The sequence below is a fragment of the Trichoplusia ni genome, chromosome 20, assembly GCF_003590095.1.
Source record: "Trichoplusia ni isolate ovarian cell line Hi5 chromosome 20, tn1, whole genome shotgun sequence".
Taxonomy (NCBI): Eukaryota; Metazoa; Arthropoda; class Insecta; order Lepidoptera; family Noctuidae; genus Trichoplusia; species Trichoplusia ni.
The window spans coordinates 4,808,447-4,831,690 of record NC_039497.1 but is presented as its reverse complement, the minus strand read 5'-3'; the positions used below and the strand labels follow the sequence as shown (position 1 = coordinate 4,831,690).

At 41.8% G+C, this 23,244-nt stretch overlaps 3 protein-coding genes across 3 annotated transcripts; all 3 read left to right on the top strand.

Annotated features, from left to right (window-relative positions):
- Positions 1 to 978: 978 nt before the first annotated feature.
- LOC113503750 (nucleolar protein dao-5-like) lies at positions 979 to 2,589 on the top strand (the record flags this gene model as incomplete). The annotated part of the gene is given in 2 exon segments (XM_026885834.1): positions 979 to 1,475; positions 1,608 to 2,589. Coding segments are annotated over 2 exon segments (644 nt in total), but the record flags the coding sequence as incomplete, so codon positions are not given.
- Positions 2,590 to 5,019: 2,430 nt separating this feature from the next.
- LOC113503748 (high mobility group protein D-like) lies at positions 5,020 to 6,553 on the top strand. The gene is made up of 2 exons (XM_026885833.1): positions 5,020 to 5,152; positions 5,769 to 6,553. The coding sequence occupies exon 2, from the start codon at positions 5,772 to 5,774 to the stop codon at positions 6,087 to 6,089; it is 318 nt and encodes a 105-aa protein (XP_026741634.1). The 5' UTR covers positions 5,020 to 5,152; positions 5,769 to 5,771; the 3' UTR covers positions 6,090 to 6,553.
- Positions 6,554 to 7,747: 1,194 nt separating this feature from the next.
- LOC113503803 lies at positions 7,748 to 11,699 on the top strand. Its single transcript, XM_026885903.1, has 3 exons — positions 7,748 to 9,278; positions 10,215 to 10,374; positions 10,717 to 11,699. Exons 1-3 carry the CDS (start codon positions 9,008 to 9,010, stop codon positions 11,147 to 11,149), a joined length of 864 nt encoding a protein of 287 aa, XP_026741704.1. The 5' UTR covers positions 7,748 to 9,007; the 3' UTR covers positions 11,150 to 11,699.
- The last annotated feature ends 11,545 nt before the right edge of the window (positions 11,700 to 23,244 follow it).

The following is a 23,244-nucleotide window of genomic DNA, read 5'->3' as shown; positions in this document are numbered from 1 at the left end:
TGTTCCTTATACATTGTATACGACGCGACGTTTATTATTGTTACAAATTAATTCCGGCACCCAACCATCGTCTATCGAATGCGTGGTTCAACCACAAGCGTCTCTACAACCCAACCAACTTTCAAAATTAATCGGAAACGCTTAATTTGGATGTGTCTGACTGTCCACAGACTAAGATATTATAATATCAACTCATCGAAATTAGCACCTAGTTACCTATTGTAGGGAAAATCCAATCTTTCTATCAATTTCGACCTTGTAAAAACTTCACAACAGTACTGTACTGACAGAAGCAGTATACGGATACCTCTTACCTATACGTATTTTGCTTAAGTTTAATTCATTACAATGTAGACTGCGCGATTTATTGCTAGTTTCCTACTTAGCTAGTGTTGTAGCACTTGTATTACTTGACAATTTTATGATGACAGAAAAAAAAATACGAAATTTACACTTTATATTCTTATTCGTAAAGATGCATGAAAAGGTTCAAAATAATCATGGAACGGACCGGGTGTTATATTTGGACTGCTATGCATGTATATAAGTACGATTTTATATGAGTTACCTCTTAGAGGTTATACTCAATCATATCATATTAAGGCAAGTTAGCGTATACTCCATGATCAAAACAAAGTAAAAATTTGTCACAATATTATTGCATTCTGGATAAGTGAGTTAATTAATCTTATCACAATGGATTTTAAGTTTAGGCTTGTTTGACTAAAATAGATGAATGTTTACATTGTTTCCGACTTGTAAACCGCCCTGGTGTTGTCTCACACACCGGGCATAGCTGGGCGCGTGTTGTGTTTGTCAAGCAGCAAGCTCGGTAAACAAGTGGGCTAGCCAACCGCGAAGCCAACACTCGCTTCCACACTTGGTGGATGCACGCTCATTCGATAACATTATACTTTAAGATAACTTTGGCGCCTCATTTACGGCATCATCAATACCTAATAGATAACTTTCTTTGTGCAGTAAAGGAAGTGAAGTTGAAGTGGAAGAAGCTCCGCGACAGCTACCGCGACGCGCTGAAGAGACAGAGCGAGATGCTGGCCAAAGACCCCGCCAACCCTGCCAAGAAGAGCTACCCCTGGAAGTACATGGGGCTGATGCAGTTCCTGCAGCCATACATGAGCAACCGCAAGAAGCCGGCCAGCTCGCCGCCATACCCGACGCCGCAGCAGGCCGCGGAGAACGGCCACGCCGAGCACTCGTCGTCGTCGTCCGACTCCGAGGCCGAGTCGGCGCCCAAGCGCAAGGGCTGCGAGCAGCTGACCGTCATCGACCGCAAGCTGGACTACCTGTGCAAGGCGCAGTCCGCCAAGCGCGCGTGCCTGGACGCGGCGCCCTGCAAGCGCGAGCCGGCCGCGGCCGCGCCCGCGCCGCCCGCGCTGCCCGACCCGCTCGACATCTTCTTCAACAGCATGTGCCAGTCCACCAAGCGCTTTCCCTTCCCCACGCAGATTAAGGTACTCATTAACTTAATATTTATATTTTATTCCTGACTATCAGTCACCTTTCCTTCATGATACATGTCATAATTCTCAGAGTAAAGTACTGATATTGACTTGAAGTCTTAGAGGTGACCTCCGTATGTTCAGATAAAGAAGACCCTGTTCAACGCGGTGATCGAGGCGGAGGAGGCGCTGCTGGCGGAGCAGGCGAGCTACGCCAGCCTGTGGGCGGCGGGCGCGGGCTCGTCCTCCAGCAGCGAGGCGGGCTCGGACGACGAGCGCAAGCCCGCCTGAGCGCCCACCCCGAATAAACTAATTATAAATACCTACCTAGAGTACCTAGCACATCTATAATTAATTGATTTAATAGTTACCTAATCCAGTGACTTCTTCAAAGCAATTTCTCACTTACATAAACTTAATGCATCCTGAAAAAATACTGGTCAAGTGCGAGTCGGACTTGCGACACTGGTGGTCCCGTAAAAAACAAATAATTCGTATGGTATTAAGTATATGTATTTTATGCTGTAAAAAAGTTTGACACCACAGTTAGGAATTCATCCTTGAGTCGCGGGGGGTTTACAAACATACGTAACTCTCATGCACAAAGACACCAAGACTTAGACGAATGCTTGTTATTCGGGCATCGCACAAGATGACGTGAGATACAGCCACTGACAGCCAGGTGATAGTTGGACGGATACACAGCGATGTCTCAGTAATATTGCTCCGTGTTTGAGGACTGAACACCAAACATGGTGTACGTGACCTTCAGCTGTTTCGTGAGCGTTATTAACGACAGGACCCGTCCATGGGTTGGGGCATCTGAGAAAAATAAACATTTATGAATTGAATTTTATTTAGCGGTACCGCATTACAAAAACTATTGCAATAATGAAAGGAAAACTATATGGCAGTAAGTAGGTATTGTAAGAATGACTGAAATAATTAAGAATATACCATTATCATAAATAGTTTTAAGTTGGTTAAGATTGTAAATTACCTTGTATGGATAATATTAATATAGCTGCCTCCTTATAATTGTAAATGTACACCTATTCAAATTCTAAACCTATTGATGTATGTATATTTTATGAGTAAGAAAGTTAATTACACTTTTTAGCAAAGTGCCATGGTTTTCTTTTAAGGCAGTCGCCTTGTATCTTATGCATATAATTAGGAAATGTAAACATTTATTCCGCAAGTAATATATATCATCACTTTTACATGTCTCCTTTGAGAACGCTAGAGTGGACATTTCTTATCTGACTACCCTAAGAAGAAACGTCATTAATAGCTACATAAAACCCTTCTACAAAATAACTAGATCAACATTATTATATACACTGTAAAATAAATAAATTTATTGAACAACTTCAAAAAAATATAAAACTAAAGGTTCACTTAGAGCCTTTATAAAAGTAAATAAAACAAAGCTTTATGAATATCGATAAAAACGGCCAAGTACAAGTTGCACTGGCTCGTGAAGGATGGCAGTGTGTTATACAGCGTGACAGCGCGGCGGCGTGGCGCTTGGAACACAATAATTGAAAATTCATTGTATTGAAATTGAGTGTACCGTCCCATACTAAATTTCCAACTATCGTGTAGGAAAAATGATTAATATTTAAGCCAATTTTCATTCATTCATCGGCCATTGTAAATAGCAGAATGGGGGTCATGTAAGTACGACTTGTAGTGACACCATAATGTCGCCAGAGGACCAATTTTAATTTAAATTTTATTTTTAAGAATTTTATGTATGCTACAATATCGCATTGGGTATAACCTGTAAAGATATGTGTATGTTTGGAGAGAATAAACAAATAAATAAAAAACATGAGACATGACACACAGCACAGTAGTACTAATAATTATATTATTGAATTAAAACTACTTTTACGGATTTTATTGCGGTTTGTTTTATTAATATTATATTACTAATACCTACTACTACTACTACGACCTACTACTGTGCATGAGTGCGTACAAGGCGCTTTACCTGGTTGCAAGCGCGCGAAGTGACGTGATGCCGTTAGTAAACATAAAAACGCATTCTATTCGTAAGTAATTCCTTGAATGAACTTTCGCACACAGCGTTCACACAATTTTAGTAACATTTTTTTTTCCAAATTCAGGCGTGTTTTTTAAACTATGTATTATTTTGGATGGTTTCTGTTGCTCATAAAACTTCTGGTCCGGACCCAATAAGGACTAAAGAAGGTCCTTCAATTTAACATTTTGACTTAACTTATTTATCGGGGGTGCTTCCAGTCACATCACAACATACCAGCTATCTTCACCTTGTTGTGTGTCAGACTACAAAATATTCTCTCCATACTAAGCCATGCTACGGTGAGTACCTACTTAGTCAAATATGAAAGGAGCGATAAAAAAAATTATAAAAAAAATATTTATAAGAATACCTATACGTGTTGTAGTTACAATATTTACAAGAACAATGAGCGTCTTAAACTAAGTTAAAACGGTTTAAATTAGTAAAACCTTTATTGGTGTGTCTATAGTGTCCAGGTATGTCCACACCGTAGCTGTAGGCCTGACTCACTGTTAGAGATCTGGGCCCTAATTCTGCTATTTACTGTGGAATGATGCAATGCAATGAATGAATGGAAATTGGATTTTTCCAACACAATAATTATAAATTCAGTACGGGGCGGAACACTCACGGTCACACTGAATTTCCAATTATTGTGCTGGCAAAATGCTTAAGAATAGGAATTTAATAAAATTTTATCCAATTGCCATTCATTCATTGGACATTGTAAGTAGCAGAATCGGGGCCAGGTCTAATTGTTTCAGCGATACTTTATTTGATACTGATTGGATATTAGTAGTATAGGTATAATCCATAATATTGGCATAGCGATTGGCGAGATAACAGTAGTGTGATGTTAGTCGGTGTACAACAGGGTACGAACTACGTAGTACGAGGCACGGAGGCAGGGTTTATAAGTTTTGGACGTAATTAATTGAAAAATATTTTTTTTTCCACCATTTTTAAACCTATTATTGGTCTATCAACCGTTGCTGTTGTGCCAATTCATACATGAACATCTTTGTTTATAGAGAGTAGAAAGAAGAAACCATTTCTAGAAAACAGGGTTTTTTTTTTCACTTGTATTATTTCAATAAATCATTGAGGAAAGAAAAGGGACACGACTTCATATACCTACTTATTGTGTTTTGCCTACCTGCTTCGTCCTGCCGAGGCCGCTCGCATACTTTGGAGGGCATTACGTTACGATGAAAAAATTGTTTCCAATCTTTAGTTGCTATTATTTCAATAAATAAAGCATAGTATTCGTAGGTATTAATACCTATAATAATGAAAAAGTATGAGTGACAACCCAAACTTGCATACTGTTAAGTATAATAATATAACCACAGCAAGTGAGATGACGCCGAGTGGCGAGTGTCGTGCGGCCGGCGCGGCGGCGTGCGAGCGGTGCGGCGCACCTCGCGCGCGCTGCATCGCTCGCACTCGTGCGGCGCGCGGACGCGGGCGGCGGGACTCGCGCGGGACGCGACCGGCGCTACTGCCAACCAAACAACCAGTTTACTCAGTATTAGTGTCGCTGCAAGCTTCGGTTAAACGTCCCTGTTTACGTCGCGCAACATTCACTGCCAGTACTTTTTCTTGTTCCTGTTGTGCAGTTATACTATCGCTGAACGTAAGTACCTTTTCCATATTTTACATAATTGTAGATTTACATTTATAAAAAAGTTTAAATATTGTTTTGGAAACAAGTTGAGTTCTTTAAACGCGTGAGTATAGCTAGCTACACAAGCGTCAGGCACCGTGCGTTAGCGTTGGGCCGGCGCGCGGCGGCGGGCGGTCGTTGGCTCGTTTGTTCTCTTAAGTCGTTGTCAGACTGGCTTAATTTGACTGTCTCTGTGTCTCCAATGTCTGTATTATAGTGCTATATAGAAGGTAATAGGAACCTGCCCAGATAGAATCATCAATATTATCGTGTTCTTTTTTTAGTGGTCTATCTACCTAGTTTACCTCTAGGTGATGGACACTAGCAATGAAATTAATGCTAAAAGGGGGAAATTCTTTTACCTATCTAGTCGGTAGTTTCACAACATTTACTTGACGCTAAGTCGTTTGTTTGATGGTCGGTAGGTAGGTGGAGGTAGAAAACTAGAAAGGTACGTAGGTAGTACGTAGCCTACTTACTGTGTTTTAAATAATAGAATTATTGGCAGTCCTTTTAAAAGATTATCTATGTTGTTGATCTTGGAAATAAAACAAATACCTACCTAATTCAATCTTTTCCTCTCCAGAAAATGATGGACAAACCGAAACGCCCGATGTCAGCATACATGTTGTGGCTGAAGAGCGAGCGCGTGAAGATAAAGGCAGACTATCCTGGCCTTAAGATGATCGAGGTGGTCAAGAAGGCGGGAGAAATATGGCGTTCCATGGGGGACAAGAGCACGTGGGAGGAGAAGGCCGCTGACGCCAAGGAGCAGTACGCGCGGGAGCTGGAGTGCTACAACGGGCAGAACCCGACGAAGGGCGCGGGCAAGGCCAAGCCCGCCAAGGCGACGCGGAACAAGAAGAAGAAGGAGCCGGCGCACGACTCGGACGAGGAGAGCGAGTAGCGGCGCCAGTGACCCCAAACATTATTACTAGTTAAGTGAAGTGCGGAGTGCGGGCAGCTGCGCGCCCGGCGCGGCTGTGGGATCGGTTAAGTGCTGCCACGCGGGCTGACGACTATGCCAACTTACAGTGACATTAATTCTCTAAAGTTTAAAATATTTGCACCTACTTGTCATTCATTTGCATGTTTTGTCTAGAGCATTAGGCAATGAAAAAATTAATATCTTTTGACTGATTTTTACACCTATAAGCCAACCCTTTTTAAATTATATTGATAGATTGCAATATACTAACTTACTCATCTGCAGTTTGGATTAACAAATCTTATACTAAGACACAATGACTCCACTTTAGATTGAATGAGAGAACAATATAGCCGGTAAGATTATACTAGACATATTATTGATATAAGATTATTCTCATAGTAAGCAAATGATCGTATTAAATAAACGTGATCTAATTCGTACATGTGGAATTTTATTTATGTCAGTGTGTCCCCGGGGCCATCCGTCCGCAAATGTCTTTCGCATGAGGTAAACAAGTGACCGGTCTTGTCCGAGTCTGACTCGCGACATGGAACGTTGACTGCGTTCCATGTTCTACAAGCACATAGGCTGATTTTGATAGGCAAAACATATTTTCAACCTATAATTTTTTTTCAAGTGCCATCGTAAGGCGCAACTTGTCACAAAAGGCGGAGCCTAAATTAGGTTTCCGTTTGTATCCTGATCGAACGGGATTCTGGTAAACATTTTGATATTTGTTTCTTTGCTTAAATATAAAATATTCCACTTGAAAAAAGCTCCGTCACGCATTTTCTTAGAGCTCCGCAACCGAAGGCTTAAAACGTAACCCTATTGCAGAAGATGCGCTGTCTGTTGTCATAACCCGTGACATCTAGACCGGTCAATAGATTTTTGCAAAGATACAGGTGTTCTAACACAATAAAATTATAAAAGTAAAGATCGAGTTAGGCTACGTTACGGTCACACATTTGTGGTGGGTGACATTATACATTTGAGGGAAGAATCCCAACACCCAAAAATTCGTAAATACTTTGTTTACTTGTCACCAAGAATTTGTTTATGTTTAGCCTATTTTTCTGGCCGGAGCCCGTCCGCTCCTGACCGGTTTTTGTTGGTCATGCGTAATTTTTTATTCGCGTTGACTATAATTCCGAAATTATTATTATGCACACGTTATTCAGTCTAGGGTGAGGGGCGACTTCTGTTCACGTTGTCATTGGCGGCGGCGCGGCGCTTGCACTTTTTTAAGCATATCATAAAAATCGGCTGTTAAAAGTTGTGGCATAGTAATATAGTATAGCTGTACCGGTACTGGTTGTGGGTGGAAAAGTGGGGTAGAAATACCGAATGTCTCCAAATATACAGGAGACTCAACTGAACGCTCACTCGACGAGGTATTAAAAGAGTTCTAAGCTTCTTTTGATGATAAATTTGGTGGTGGGATATGGCATCAGGGCCCCGATTCTTCTATTTATAATGGCCGATGAATGACTGGCAATTTGATTAAATTTGAAATTATTTCTTCTATTGAACATTATGCCAACACAGTAATTGAAAATTCATTGTATTGACCTTGAGCCATATTTAATTTACAATTATTTTTTAGGAAAATGCTAAAAAGAATAAGAAAAGGTATCGTCTTAAGCCAATTTTCATTTATTTATCGGCCATTGTAAATAGCACAATTGGGGCCCTGGAGCTCCGATTGCATTGTCAAGTGAGATTTCAGTCCCTGCAATTCAGCTAAAGATGATTTGTTACATCTATTGTACAGGGATGTAGTACCCCTGTATAGGGGTGGTGTTCTTAGCTTCTCCTGCATTATTACTATGAATATAAAACGATGCCGTACGCACACATTGCACCCGCCACTAGGGCTTATCGTTAATTTGACGATTCAATTTGAATCTCTATTTAAACACCGATTCCAAGTGTAATAGAAGCCCGATTCGCTGAAATTGACTCCATCAAGTAGATCTAAAATTGGGTAACTTAAACTTGTTGAATACACGAATATTTTGGGAGACCCAACACCACACCGAGACGTGTGATACACGTGCATATTTTTTTTTTTGCAATACAACTCGCCCGATCTCCCACTGATTACGGTTTGATTGGGTACCTTAGGTACATAGTGTAGACTAGATACGTATATAAGTGAGATAATTAGTTGTTGGTGTCCGTATATCAAACAAACCGAGTCACGTGAGATGGCGGTGACGTCACGCTGCTCAGTCAGCTCGTCAAGCGTTTGATAAATGTTGGATATCAGTAGGTATAGGATAAATTAATGGACGATGTTTCTCTTAATCCAAATCATTTAGAGATATGGATGGTGGTTATGAGACACTATTTTACCGCATTATAGAAGATTATGATGTGAGCTCATTGATTTCATTTTAAGCAGAACCTTTAGATATAAGAATTGATAGTAGGTAATAAGTTGGTAACGCTTCGGTTTGGTCCGAGCGCAGAGCGGCCGAGCTGCCGGTACTCGGTGTCGAGGTGAATCGATAACCAACGATGTGGAATTTATAAAAGTGTCCGGCGGGCGCCGCGGAGCGTCTGCGCTCTTGCTTTTTCACGTGTTTCCGTATCTGCGTTACTCGCACTCGCGCCTGTGAGGTAAGTGCGAGTGAGATGGGCATGTTTGCCCGCTTGCTTCTTGCTGCGCGTGTCTGTTTGCCTCTGTGCGCGCTAACGTGTTTGCTCCGTGCCCTCGTTGTGGTGTGACGTGTAGTCAATCGAAACATTTATAAGTACAGAGTATTCTTCTTGTAATTATATATTTGACCCCTGTGTGCACAGTTAGCGAATAATTGTATTTTCGATGTGACTACTAGTGCGTTGACTGTTTTCGTGTAAATCACACAGACATTAAAGTAAGAGTAGTGATGTCAAGCAGCAAGCGGGCGCGTGCGTCGCGTACGGCGGCGGTTGCAGAAGCGGCGGCGGGCGCGGCCGAGGCGGCGGAGGGCGGCGGGGGAGGCGGGGGCGGCGAGGTGGGCCGCCTGGTCGACTGCAGCCAGGCCGACGACCGGCGCATGATCCGGCTGGTGCGCGAGCGGCGCCTGCTGTACGCGCGCAACAACATGCCCGTCGCCAGCTACTACTCGCAGGTCAAGAAGCTGTGGGAGCAGGTGGCGCGCGAGATGGGCTGGACCGGTCGGTACACGCATTACTCTGCCTTCTCTTCAATAATTACTGCTTTTTTTTAGAACAAACTTTAAACTGAACAGTTATTATAGAACGTAAGAAATACGTGACTCGGGTATTTTGTTTCTTTTCCTTAAAAGTGAGTGAACAAAACACGTCACATTTTTACTAGGTAGGTACCTAGAAGTAGACATTGGAATACCGCAGCCGCGTCGGTCCGTAAAGTATTTTTGTCAAATTGAACAATGTTTAAAAATAATAAAAACAGTTAAGTACCATGCTTTTCACAAGTAAATTTTATCACGCTTCCTTCCTTTATCAATAACCCTATTTTATATATATCGTTATGAATTTATATAATAGAACCTATCGTCAATAGTTCGGAAAACGGACAGACTTGCAATGTCCAGATCTTTTCCTAGAAATAATTTATAATTTTTCCTAATAAGGTTCTTCAGTTTCTCGTATGGTAAGAATTATAATATTTGTCCACAACATTACACACAACGCCATCTAGTCTCAAACTAAGCAAAGCTTGGATTATGAGCACTAGACAACTGATAAACATTGTAGATAAAATACACGCAGATGTTCGTGCTCATCACACAGACATTTGTCCTTTGTGCGAATCGAACCTACGACCTCTGGTATTGCAGTCAGGGCTACTAACCATTACACCAACTGGCAAGTGTAGTCAGTTAAATCTGCATAAATTTAAAATAATACAAAAGGAGTCGGAACTTTCAGAATCTTTGCATTTTGTAATGACTACGTGAATAGGCACGGCATGTAAAGAAGTTACTATTAGCAAAATACTTGTATATCGGAACTTGCCCCTTTATATTTTTGATGGGTTTCGTTTTTCCCTCTGGTGTTCGAAACCCTTATGTAATTATGTACAACCTTCGGTGAGTGGTAGTAAGTGAGTGTTGCGCCGTGTTCCAGTGGCGGACGTGCGTCGCAAGTGGTCGCACATCCGCAACTCGTACTCGCGGCACCTGCGCAACGAGATGTACGGCGTGCGCACCGGCCGCGGCCGCATGGTCTCCAAGTGGTACCTGGCCGACGAGCTGGACTTCCTGCGCGAGCACATGGCCACCGACACGTGAGTGCACACAATAATATTAATGCCTGCCTAATTATACTCCGGATTAAAATGCAAAACCGCTTTCAAATCCGATATATGATTTATACCTGCCCTGTTTTTTTTCACATTTTCCATTGTGTCTTCGCTCCTATTAGTCGCAGCGTGATGGTTTATATCCTAAAACCTTCCTCGATGAATGGTCTATTCAACACAAAAATATTTTTTCAATTTGAATCAGTAATTCCTGAGATTAGCGCGTCCAAACAAACAAACAAACTCTTCAGCTTTATATATTAGTATAGATTCGTAACAAATCGTGTGAGAATAAAGTAGGTTTGATGAGTGCTGTTGTGATTGCAGGCGCCCGGCGCGGTACTCGTACGCACCACTATACCTGGACATGAAGTCGGAGGAGCAGCCTGCGCTGGGGCCCGATTCGGTGGACCTGAAGCCGTTCCTGGGCAACCCGTGGTTCGCGCTGGCGGGGGGCGCGCCTGCCGCCGCGGACCCGCCCCCGCGCGACGCCTCCGCCAGCCCGCGCTCCTTCGACGCCGATGAGAACTCTGCCTACTTCCAGTTTTTCCGTGGCATCCACAACGACTACCAGGAGCTGCCGGCGCGCAAGCAGCGCCTGTTCCGGCGCGAGTGCCTCGCCTTCCTGCACCGCCTGCTGGACGACGACGAGCCGCGCGAGCAGAGCGACGCGCTCAACCTGAGCCACGCGCCCGACGACGAGCGCGACGTCAAGCCGCAGCTGCCGCCCGACGACGGCCGCGACATCTTGCCGCACTAGGGGCGTGGGGCTGCGCTAGGGCCGCGCTTGGGCCGCGCCGGCGGCCGCACAGGACGTTCAGTGAGAAACGTGACCGTGTTCCTACTAGGGTAGCGGTGTCGCCAGCCTAGCCTGGCGCACCCCTGTATATAGTTATTTATAGTTCGACCGCACCTCGGTGCTCGCTCAAAGCTATCTAGTCTTATAATATTGTAACGAAAACTTGAAACACAATATTAGAATTAATTTAAGTTGTATGTGGGTACAATACTTTTCGACGGGATTCATGGACCCCTATAAGAAAATTAAAATACAAATTAAAAAAATGATTGTAAAAATGGTTATTCATCGTGGCATTTAAATTGTTTTCATTATTAAGCAGATGTGAAAGTATATTTAAGATCACAAGAATAACGATAATGTAACATTTGAGTCCGGAACAATGCGGCTTGAACCATGCTAATATTCACTGAGGTCTGTTTCCTCTTAACAATGTGATTTGCTACAAACTCTTGTTCCTACTTGTTATTAGTTAAAATTATGCAACAATTATATGAACAACAATTAGTAACTGTCTGTTTTGTTCAAAGAAAAGGATTTTTTTTAGTAAGTATTCATTTATTAATATCTATCTTAAATATCATGTCTTCAATTGTGGGAGCATTGAAAAGAGTTACAGGTATGGTCGCTAGTTTTTCTATTTTGACTTTATCTTTACTAATTGTGGCAAGAAGATTTCCTTTCGGGAATTTGTGTTTTATACAAAATATCACAGGAATGATCAAGTAACATCACAGTGAGTAGAGCATATAAATATGTCAGTCAGACTGGTGCTAGTGATATTTTGATTCTCTTACCGACGAAATTGTTTTAAGTCTTGTTAGTGTAGTAAAGTGTAGCATCATGAGTTACGTATTATGCTGTATACTGGTATGTTTAGTTAATGTGCTTGTGCGTGCGAACCTTACTATAAGGTTACTTTCCATTCAACACATTCTCTGTACAGCTAAGAGTTAACACACTCACTGAATGTGGTTGCAAATTGTTGACATCTCAAATTGTCTTTTGTTAAGCGGGCTATTTGTAACATACATAGGAAGTATGACATTCAATTCAGGTCTGGATTTATCAAAATATATTACTGTTTACGGTGTACATAACAAGTAAATGAGAAAAGTCTGTTGCAAAGCCAATTTCCAAAACGGAAACTGAAAAAACTGTATTCGTATCCGTAAATTATCCAGAAAATATCTATAATAAGAGCCAACAAATGTTTCACTGCTGGTCTTAGCATTGATCACCACGATAACTCCAGAAGAGAATCCAGGTGACGACAGGAGGTTTACTTTGCGCTGACTTTTGTATCGAACCTGCACCTTCGTGCATCCAAATGCGAACATAGAACTGCAAGGCCACCGTGACATTGATGTTTCTCAGCATTATTTATCGATAATCTGATGATTATGTCGGATAAAGTGGACCGGGGGCCGTTCATTAACTCTTTGGTGGTAGGGGTTGATAGTTTATATTAAACTTTTTGGAATGGGCTTTGAAGCCTTTGAAATTTGGCCTAAATATTGTTTATTTAAAATGATGAAATATGTGCACAGGTATTTTTGGGAGTTTTTATTTTTAAGAGGGTAGTGGGTAGGGGTGTAATTAACGCTGCTATAACCCTTATGTATCTCCATAATCGTCGAAAGTTTCAATGTTGCTCATGCAATAACTACTGTCTGGATTTTGATGAAACTTTATTGTGATGTTGATGTTTTCTTACTGTTTACAAAATGCCGATACATTGCCACGCGGTCCTTAGCTAGTCCCGGCGCGCGGCGCTGCCTGTTTGTCACGCAGTGCTTTCTGCATTGCTTCTAGATTGAAACGTGGCGTCATTAGGCTTGTTTAAATAATCTATTGTAGGCGATCCTTTTGGTGTCCCGGGAGGACCAAACTCACGTATTCCGAGGAAATACCTACTCACTTACCGTAGTTTAAGGAGGCACACTTTGTCGCTACAAGCTATTGTAAACCTTATACTCAAAGCTTACAGCACATTTTTACTCGTATACCATGTAGAGGTAATAATGCCCGGAGGGTGAGGCACGACCCGATAAATCAAATAGAAGTCTTCCCAATAGTATCTTTAAATGAGACGACGGCGGAGTGAATCTGCAAGTTGCGGCGTGTGTCCTGAGCCTGGAGCAGCTCGTGTTGATGTCACATCACAGGTAACCACGACAGCTGAGACGTGCAGGTCTGACTTGATAAGAACATGAGGACCAGGACATCTTTTAGTTACTTAAGCTCCCTGTTATTTCCGATACTACACAGTGGTTTATTTTTATTCAATCAATTGAACGAGGTCCATTAGTTTAATGAATAAATAAATTGCAATATGGGTTTTCACTGGTAATCTACTCGGAACACTCTGCCTTAGCGGCTGTGGTGCGAAGTTGCCGTCGATGCCGGTGTTTCTTGAGGAAAGACCTTCAATCGTGAGTCAGAGGACAAATAAAAAATAATCGGTACCGAACGAGTTTTTAGTGAGGATAGACTTGCTTGAAGTATATTAATTCGTGTTATTTTATTGTTGAGGACCTCAACTTGAGGTGGTCTCTTACCGGCCTTCACAAGCCTTCAGAAAGAGCCCAAACTCCTCTCATACTAAGTGGTCTGAAAAGAAATTGAATGTGGTCCTTCAGTAGACTAAGCTACCTGATATCCGAGGCTCTCCAGAAACGTAGTATTTGTCAAGGTATTGAGTATTAACGTTTCATTTGTCCGCGTAGTACTAATCTATTTTCTGTGATTATAACCCCGAGTGAACTGTCTCTCCATAGTCGCCGAAATCGGACGACCATATCCGGGTACCGCGACCCGAAAAAAAAAACAATTTATTTATTTTGATTACATATATTTTATTTCATTAATAAAGAAAGCTCTCGAGCAGACAGCTCAGCAGCGAGCAGCGCGGCGCACGGCGTGTCTGCTTCACTCGCCTCTCAACTGCTTCGTAAATATTCATAAGTGAATACTAACTTTGAACCATTTTTTTCGCTTTATTGAAACTTTACGTTATCTGCCGAGAGCGACGCGACGACGCTCGTTTTGCAACTTTCACTCAAAATTAATAAGTGGGTTTATTTATTTATGAATTTCTCGTAACTTTGCTTCATGTTTGTTATCTATAAACTTCGTATGACTGCGTAGTGTGTTTGAACTTATTTTTTTATAATACCATCGCATCGTTACTTTGACGTTTTGAGTAATCACTTTAGTTTAAAAATAACGTTTGTTATTTCAATTCCTGTCCTTCCTTTGGAATACAAGTCCTTACTTTGTCAAGACATACTGCGTAGCTGCCTACCAGCACTACCCGCGTGGTAGCCCACAGGTTTTGGGTTAGACCGACGCCTGCGAGTTTTATGTTAGACGCCAGTTGTATAACTAAAGATTGCTTATATTTAGGGTCTCTCTCAGACGCCACTTGTGTCGATACTCTTGCGCCATCTCACCTTCCCGGTTCTTCGAGCTGCGCTGGCTCTGCTGCCGCGGCTGCTGAAAACCTCAAACGGCGCAAATATGGTAATCTAGTTGGTAGTTACTTCTTTGAGCCGTTTGGGGTTGAAACTTTTGGGCCGTGGGGGCCGAGTGCCAAAACGCTTTTTAAAGACCTAGCAAAGCGTCTCGTTGACACTTCTCGTGACCCAAATGCTGGCTTTTACCTTGCTCAGAGGATTAGCATTGCCATTCAACGTGGCAATGCTGCCAGCCTTTTGGGCACACTCCCAGCCGGCAGCGACGCCGATGAATTTTTTGATGCTTTAATTTAATTTAATAATTATTATTTTTTTGAACTTGTAAATATTTAACTCTCTCAGTTGAAGTGATGCCGTATTCAAATTCGAAACAAAGTTTTAAAGCTTTTAAGCTTCACTGAGTATCCCTCTAAGAGGTAGTAAGTGTTATGTAATGAGTATACTATTTTTGTAATTATATCTTAATCTACTCAAGAACACGGTTGCTGTCATTTGTTCGCCACTCGATTTTTACGAAACAAGGTGGACAAAAATTTCGTAGTACACTTGTTTTTCGTCGCACAACGTCGCTTTTAATGTCAGGTACGTTCGTAGACGTTCGTAGCAATACTACTGTGGTAGCACTTGCAAAGTCGACAAACATGTGTAGCAACTTTCGACTCCATTCAATTTAATCTTCGAAGGTAAAGGCCTCAGTACTACAATGTTATTTATTTATTTATAAAAAAAAAACATTAAAAGCTTGCAGTTCATAAAAAACCAAGGCGCTTAAATGCTATACTATTAATAGGACGAAAACATTACTTAACGTTCATATTAAACACAGAAAATTAAAATTATGATTATATTAAACTAGACGTAGATAGTACTCAATATCATACCCCAAATACATACTTGTGTCTTTTCGTACACAATGTAACCTCCACCCGTTTATTCCCACCTAGGTAGGTGATTAATAAAAAAATAAAACGGGTGTGTACCTTCAAAATTTATATTATATAAAAAAAAAACACAGCCGGAGGCACACGAAGATTTATGGGTCGTGGATTACAACTTTGTCTGTAGTCACCTCTGCAGGGATAGGTACCCCCCTGTAGTTGTGGCGGGATTCCGCCGCTGGCCGGAGATGGAAGTAGGCCGAGGTTCAGTGCTGAGCTGTACGGTGACTTCACCGGTGATGGAGATGGCGCGCACGTGCGACTGGTGTTGCCGGAAGCGGGCTCCTCGGATGACCTCGGTTGGTAGGCAGGCCCGAACGCGAGGATGCTGCTGGCTCCCTAATTCGGGATCTTCACAACAATATTAAGTGCAAGTATTCAACTTGAACACTCTCAACTTATTTTTTTTTTTTAAATTTGAATTTAACGGCCGTGTCTGCTAGGACGCTTGACAGGACGGAAAGTGGTCAGAGGTAACACGCTCGCATCAGCCTAGGAGCGACTCGCCAGTATGTCCCATCTCCCTCAATCGAACTCATTCTTGGTTCGTTCGGTTCATTCGGCGCGTTCCAAAACACGCGTAAACAAAGAACAATGCATTCATTTTCATGTTGTTATTTTATTTTTATTAATTAAGTTTTGCACAGTTATAATTGATTTTATTTATTTTAATATTATTATTATTATATATTTTTTTTCTATGTTTTGTTTTATGTATTAGTTAGAATTTAATAAATATACCCACCGCTGCCAACTATAATATGAACAATATGTAGGTAGTTCAATTTATAATTTGTAGAAACAAAACATGATTATTCATGTAACGTTCCGTTACAACAAGTAGGTATTCCTCCGTGAAAAACGTTAAACATTATATTAAAATGTATTCAGCAGGCAGCGGGTGATGTAATCTAAATTGAAATTTCGTTGGGCAAGGGACGATATTATATAGGATATTCAAATATAGTTTATAAAGAACGCTCGTGCGGTTTGTCGATATTTAGAGCCAGGGTGGGGGGGGGGGTACTCGCGAGTGGTGAGACAACCACACACGCACATATTGTGTTCTTACGAGAGCTCACGAGAACGATCATCGCAGAAGTACTTCTTTGTTTTTGCGGGTAGCCCGATGTTTACGGTGTTTTAAAATTGATTCTCTGTGTTCTTTAAAACTATGGCCCTCAAATATTTCAGCGTTGAACTTCAACTCTCCCTTACATTAAGATGTAGTACTTGGTTATTCAAGTAATTAACTAAGCTATACATGTTGTTCGACTAGGCTCATCAGTTAATGACATCAGTGATTCATGACCCTTCTCTATTTACTTGATACTTAGTATTTATTTTCTTATTATTATTCATCAACGCTTTCAAGGAATGTAATAGCTAAAGTTATACGTACTTGTACTGTTATAGTTTCAAAAATGTTTGCCTTTCACTTGAAACCATCGTCCTAGTATCCTTAGTAACATTTTTCCCACGAAAGTTAGTTTCAATTGTTTTATGGGTGCTTGTTACAGTTTCACCCACAAACGGTTGAATCTGTTTTGAAGGCACTCGTTAACCATGGGGATAGCTGACATTGTGCAGTGACAGGCTACCGTGCCCAGTGGCTACAGTCTACACACTCTCTCTACACACTCTCTCTACAGACTCTCTGGCCGCCTGCCGGCTGCCACTCGTCACTCGTGCACAGGGTTTAGCCGTTGAGGCACGTCCACGCTGATCTAGACTATTGCAGTACTACCGCAGTCCGCAGGCGCTTCGCCTGCAGCCGCTCCACGAAAGTCGCGCCTCTGAAGTCTGAAACATAATCGATAATTTGTTCGTTAATTTGATGCATCTTACGAGGCCCCCTCAGACCTGCCCCTCCTCTCACCTCCCCCTCCCCCAACAGCCTGCCCCCGGTTAAGTGAACCGGATCATTATTTGTTGGAGGTAATACGGAGTTTTTGCTCGTAATACTTAAGTAATGTGTGTTACCGGCAAGATAGCGCCATCTTCACGAAATTGTTTTGCGAAAAATGTTTATCGGAAGAAGGTGATTTTTTTTCTGTTTTTATTTTGGAGAACACTGTGTAGTGTACGTTTTTTACTGAAAATGTTTATAATTTATTATTAGTAAGCAAAAAAAACGTTTGTAAGCGACTAATTAAAGACAGGCGTATTTACAGAATTAATTTTACTAACAGTATGTGAGAAGTTGAAAGTGTTCTCTTTCTCGTGTATCTAGAAGATATAAATAAGGATGTTTTAAAAATTGTATTAGTTTTTGAGTTTATTTATTACAGTTAATTAGTAGCTTATGTCCTTTCTCAGATAGTCTCAGTCTCTGACTCACTCACTCAGTCTAGCTGTGTGATAAACTTTATTACAGGCTCTGTAGTTTTGGCGTGAAAGTGAGACAGACGGACAGACATAAATAGTTTCGCATTTGTAATATTACTATGGATTTAACTATAGGTATCACCAAAAAGCCGCGACTGTAAAAAGAACAAGTGGTTGCTTCCGGCCTCACCTAGCACCCGACGAGTACTGGCAGTAGCAAGCTGGCCGTGCAGCCGCGTGTGACCAGAATGTCGCGCTGTTGTAGAGCACTAAGGTGCTGTTGCCTGTGTACCCGGCGCACCCTCGCAGGCATCAGGTGAACCGAGGAGGTTCCGGCACATAGCGACCTACCGCGCGTCTCGCTTCATAACGAAATAAGCTTTGTTATTTACAGGTTATAGAAATTAGACATGTTCTGACTTTATCAATGAAGATTCTCCAGGCTACTCACATATCACCGGTGATCAAACCAACGATAAAGCGAAGACGTAGATTATGAATATGAATGAAATTTTGTAATGAGCTAACAAACTCACAAACAATTACGGTACGTTATTGCACGGAATTTTTTTTTCGTCTTTTGAAAATTAATTATAATAGGGAATTGTAAAAGATTTGGGAATGGCCTACGCTCAACACTGGGACGTTATGGGCTAGGAGTAGAAGGAGAATACATAATGTTATTGTATGAGTAACAGTGCGGCGGGATGAGCGTCGCTCAGAGCTAATGGTTCGCGCGTAAGGGCGCCCCTCGAGCCGCGCTTTACAAAACAATTACACTGAATGCATTGTAGCCATTGTATGTATTGTAGCCGTCGCCTAGCCCTCATCCCTCGCCCCGCGCCCCCTTCCCCGCGCAGTCGCTTTCACATCGGAGGAGCTAACATGCTAATAGATTACTTGCATACATGAAGACCTAATGAGTTATAATTACTAATTGTGGGGTGTATGAATACGTTTTGAAGTTTATAGTTTTGAAGCACTCGATTAATAAATACTCAGAAAATTAACTGTTTGAAAGCCTAGACTGATGCCCACATCATTAACAACTAAGAATCAATCTCGTAATCGTACGTTTAAGCGGCAGGACACCATCACGACAACAACAGCAACTGGACCGGCTTGCACCCCCAAATATACATTATGCAAACCATAAATGTTTGTGTAAGTGAATGGAATGTTTGTTTTAAACAGATGTTTGCGTGTGTGCACTACAACGTCTACAACTAGTGTACCAGTCGGTTATGCGTGCATGAGTTCAATAAGATCTGTAAATTTATGAATAATATTTTGCTTATTATTATCCTAAAAATGTTTCGTGGAGATCCTGGAAGTCGGTTTATAATAAACAGACCTTCCATAAGTGCCGAGTTGTGGTGCCGCCACTAGATGTCACTCAGTGCGGGTGTCACTCTGGCTGCTGTCGCTTCTTCTGGAACTGACACATATGTAATCCGGGTATCACCGCTCGTCAAGATTGTGTGACGTCACTGCGACACCACCCTCTACCATCACGTTTCCACGCTTGTCCTTTGTAAGCTGCTAACAGCCCCTCACAAAAATAAAAATGAATTATCTGTTGGAGAGTGGAACAGAAATGAATTATGTGAGGCGCGCGGCCTGATCGCGGCCATTTCCGATGCCCGCCCAATTTCCTCCGACACATCCATCATGGATGCCCGGCCGCGGGTGGAACCAGGGGACGGGGAGGGGGCAGGAGGTTTATCGCTACCAAATACATATTGCACATTCGACATATTTTTGTGTCAATAGATCCATCTCCGCCACTTGTATGTCGAGACATGGACCGAGTGGTGGAGACATGGACCTCAGGACTTTCTACAAGGTTTGGCTTTAGAGGCCTCCATACAAATAACAACATGGCTCAAACTATTCTTTTATTGTATTATATAGTATTTTCTTATATTTAGTATTAATCTGCGCCTGAACTGCTACTTTACTATATTCAACGAAATTAAAGTTACATTTACATCACTCGACAAATCGAATTGTATTACTCTTAAAAAACATTGTGGTTATGAATATAAAAGGTAGGTATTCCGAACATTAACGTTCTTAATTAAACAAAATATGTGGAAACTTTTTCGTTGTTTGTGTTCAGTTCACCGGAGGCCTGTAGTTCTTCTGCCGTTAGACGCGGCTTGGTGCGCGCGCGCAGGGCTCGTGGCTCGCCGCCAGCGACTGTGCCAGGCCCGCTTGGCACAGCTGCAGGTTAATGAAAAATGATCTGCTGTGTGTTACGTAATTACAGGTAAATGGCGTGTGCGCGTGCGCCGCAGACAGGCTGACACCGCGCCGTGCTCGCGGCAGACTGACACGAGACACGACATTCTGCTCGAGTGTCACCTTCATTTGAGGTATCTTATTGGAGATTCAGGATAATATAGTTATCGGTTGTTAAGTATGAGCTACCACATAACGTGGGTCACAACTTAGGAGTACTTTCTCGGTACTGTAATTTTGAAGCGTAGTGCAACATCGCAGTCTTATTTAAAACTAGCTGTTGCCCGCGACTTCGTCCGCGTGGTTAGAAGATAAAAGTTATGATTTTTTCTTCTCTCCTATTAGTCACAGCGTGAGGGTATATAATATATAGCCTAAAGCCTTCCTCGATGAATGATCTATTCAAAACAAAAATATTTTTTCAATTTGAACCAGTAGTTCCTGAGATTAGCTTTTTAAACAAACAAAGTCTTCAGCTTTATAAATTAGTAAGTATCTAGCTTTGATTAACGTTAAGTTGAAGCGCCGGCGCGTTAATATAATGAAACCGTTTAAACAAAAATTGGGCCTGGAAATATAATCAGGATATTAAAGCTTTCGATAAGTGCAGTAAGAACAAAACTCTAAGTAAATACGTAAGCACAGTTAGCCGCCTGACTTATGGTAAGGATCGCTCGTAACAGATACATACCAGCATACGGCCGCGATGGCAGGCAAATTACGGGCGGAAAGCTTTTTGAAACAGCCAAAGAAAACAAAGGAATCATTATTTGTGTTCCATTATTACGTTACTGCTGAGAGATGAGGAATATTCGTTTTCCAACATTATTTATTCTTAAAAAGTAACCTCGCCGCCATTTACAAAAAGCCAAGATTTATTTTCATTCTTAATTGACTGAACACGGAGTATCTCCCCGGCCTTCACCCCGCGCTCCCCGCACCCCGCCGCCCGCACCCGCCTGCACCCGGCGACCAATTTCATATAACTTTGTATATCACATTAATGACAGCTATCTGATTTGGCTCAAAATGATTGAAAGTCATTAATTTTCGCAATTCATCGTTTTAGTGGCACTCAGCGTTGGTCCTGAAGGGCTGAGTAGAGTCGATGGGGGACAATTGAAAAAAAAACCGTTTTCACATTATGAACAGTGTTGATGTAATAAGGGAGAGATTACAGATACACTATGTAAAGCGTCCGGTGTGCGGGGATGGTATGGTGATGTGGAAATACTGTGGAAACACTGAAGACACTGTTGGAATAGTATTTAATTCATCAAGATAATTTAGTTTTTTGTTAAGTTTAAAAAGGCTAGAGGCTAGGTTAAGGTTTAGAAAAGCAAGAGGCGCGAGCCGTAGACAATAAGTTATCAGAGATCACGACAACTCGTTATATTCGCTCTGATACATCCACTCCACGTTTTCTTCACTTACTTCAAAGGAAGTTGTAAAACAAACTAATAAGAAAATGCTTTCGTTTCATAGAAATATTAAAATTTTCAAGAACGTTACAATTTTAAATTGTAATGTTTCCGAAAAAGAATGTCTCAGTGATTCGGCCTTGGCAGCCAACACCCCGGATTGCTGCCAGCATTTTTACAAGTTCAAGGTGCGCACGCGCCGCTATCACTTCAGTAGCGAATGTACTCCGCCGACGTATGTCTCCGCCTGCCCACTACCACACAAAATTAGGCAGAAACACCGAATGTCGGAAAACAATCAGCAGGTGAGTAAGAGAAATGGGTATGTTTGAAGGTGTCCCGGCCGGTTCCGGTCCGCACCCGGGCCGGATGACCTTCCGAAATTTCGGTATACGCATGATCACGTGATCACCGAGAGGTGTGATCACGTCGGCCGACCATCGCACAACTACGGCACCATCTAGCATGACTTAGATGACATAGTACAACCTGCAATTGTAAAAACATATTGACGATATTGTAACGGACAACATTGGGTGTTATTGTAAAATAGTAAAACATTAATGACTTGTTTAAACGAAAAAAATAAGCCAAAAGTTGGTCGTTAATGCGAAATCAACAAACTGATTTATTGATGTGTACATGAATTTCGTTGTTTATGAACAATAACATGAGTTGTCGTTACCATGTGACCGTCAGACGTCGCCTGGTCGTAACTACGCGTGCCCCCGTCTCTTGCAATATGAGCAGGCTAACTCCTATCAGTCCCATCGTCAGCTAATCCTAGATTACCTGTTCACAAGGCTTTTATCTGTTCTCTCATCTCTACTTGTACATTTGATTCTTACAACAAATGAGCCTATTACAAAGTGTCCCTGTCTCGCCCCAACATCTCTGGCAGTGCCGCCATGGGGTATCAACGCGCGAATCATCTTTTTAATTTTGGTAGGTCAGTTTCTACTTAGTAAGGTGGTATTAGGAAATGGTTTTTCGAAACCTATCATTCTCATAACAAACCTAATGTTTAAGGCTTAATGTAATAAAATAAAATGAAAAAGTAGGAAATAATTTAAATTATGGTTAAGAGTGACCTTAATCGAAGAACATTTATTTTTCATTTCCCCACTTTTTTATTCCTTTACACTCAGTGTGGCAAAACAAAGTTTGCGGGGACAGCTACTAGTCGTAGTAGTACTCATTTAGTATTTAGTACACGTCTGTTACGGATAATTTGCCCTTCACAGTTACAATTTTATTGCGAAAGAAGCAATCTGATAAGCAAACACTAAATAATAATTGTATTTACTGTTTAGTCAGTCCTACAGTACCTTGCGACGTGTGCTGCCTGACCGTGCTCGTTGCGTCATTCTTTATATACGTATCAGGCACACGCGATTCTCCTCACACCTGCGACTTCATTGTAAAAGAGATCTTATCCCACTCAGCTAGTGCTCAGATTTAAGCGACAACTAGCGGTAGCTGATGTAGACTGTCCGGCGCGGTTTTTTTAGTCTGTTGACGCAAAAGGCACGATTCCAATTACTATGTGCAAAACGGTAGCCGGCGGGAGCGGGTCAGAGCGGAGCGGAGCTATGCTCTACAACCCGAATGATTATGTCACTGTCATACTATGTGCACACGTGAAA

Excerpts from the sequence above, each read along its gene's own strand:
- LOC113503748 (XM_026885833.1), top strand. The coding sequence starts at position 5,772 with ATGATGGACAAACCGAAACGCCCGATGTCAGCATACATGTTGTGGCTG.
- LOC113503803 (XM_026885903.1), top strand. The coding sequence starts at position 9,008 with ATGTCAAGCAGCAAGCGGGCGCGTGCGTCGCGTACGGCGGCGGTTGCA. Across the intron at positions 9,279-10,214 it reads GCGCGAGATGGGCTGGACCG|TGGCGGACGTGCGTCGCAAG; the intron begins GTCGGTACACGC and ends GCCGTGTTCCAG. Across the intron at positions 10,375-10,716 it reads GAGCACATGGCCACCGACAC|GCGCCCGGCGCGGTACTCGT; the intron begins GTGAGTGCACAC and ends TTGTGATTGCAG.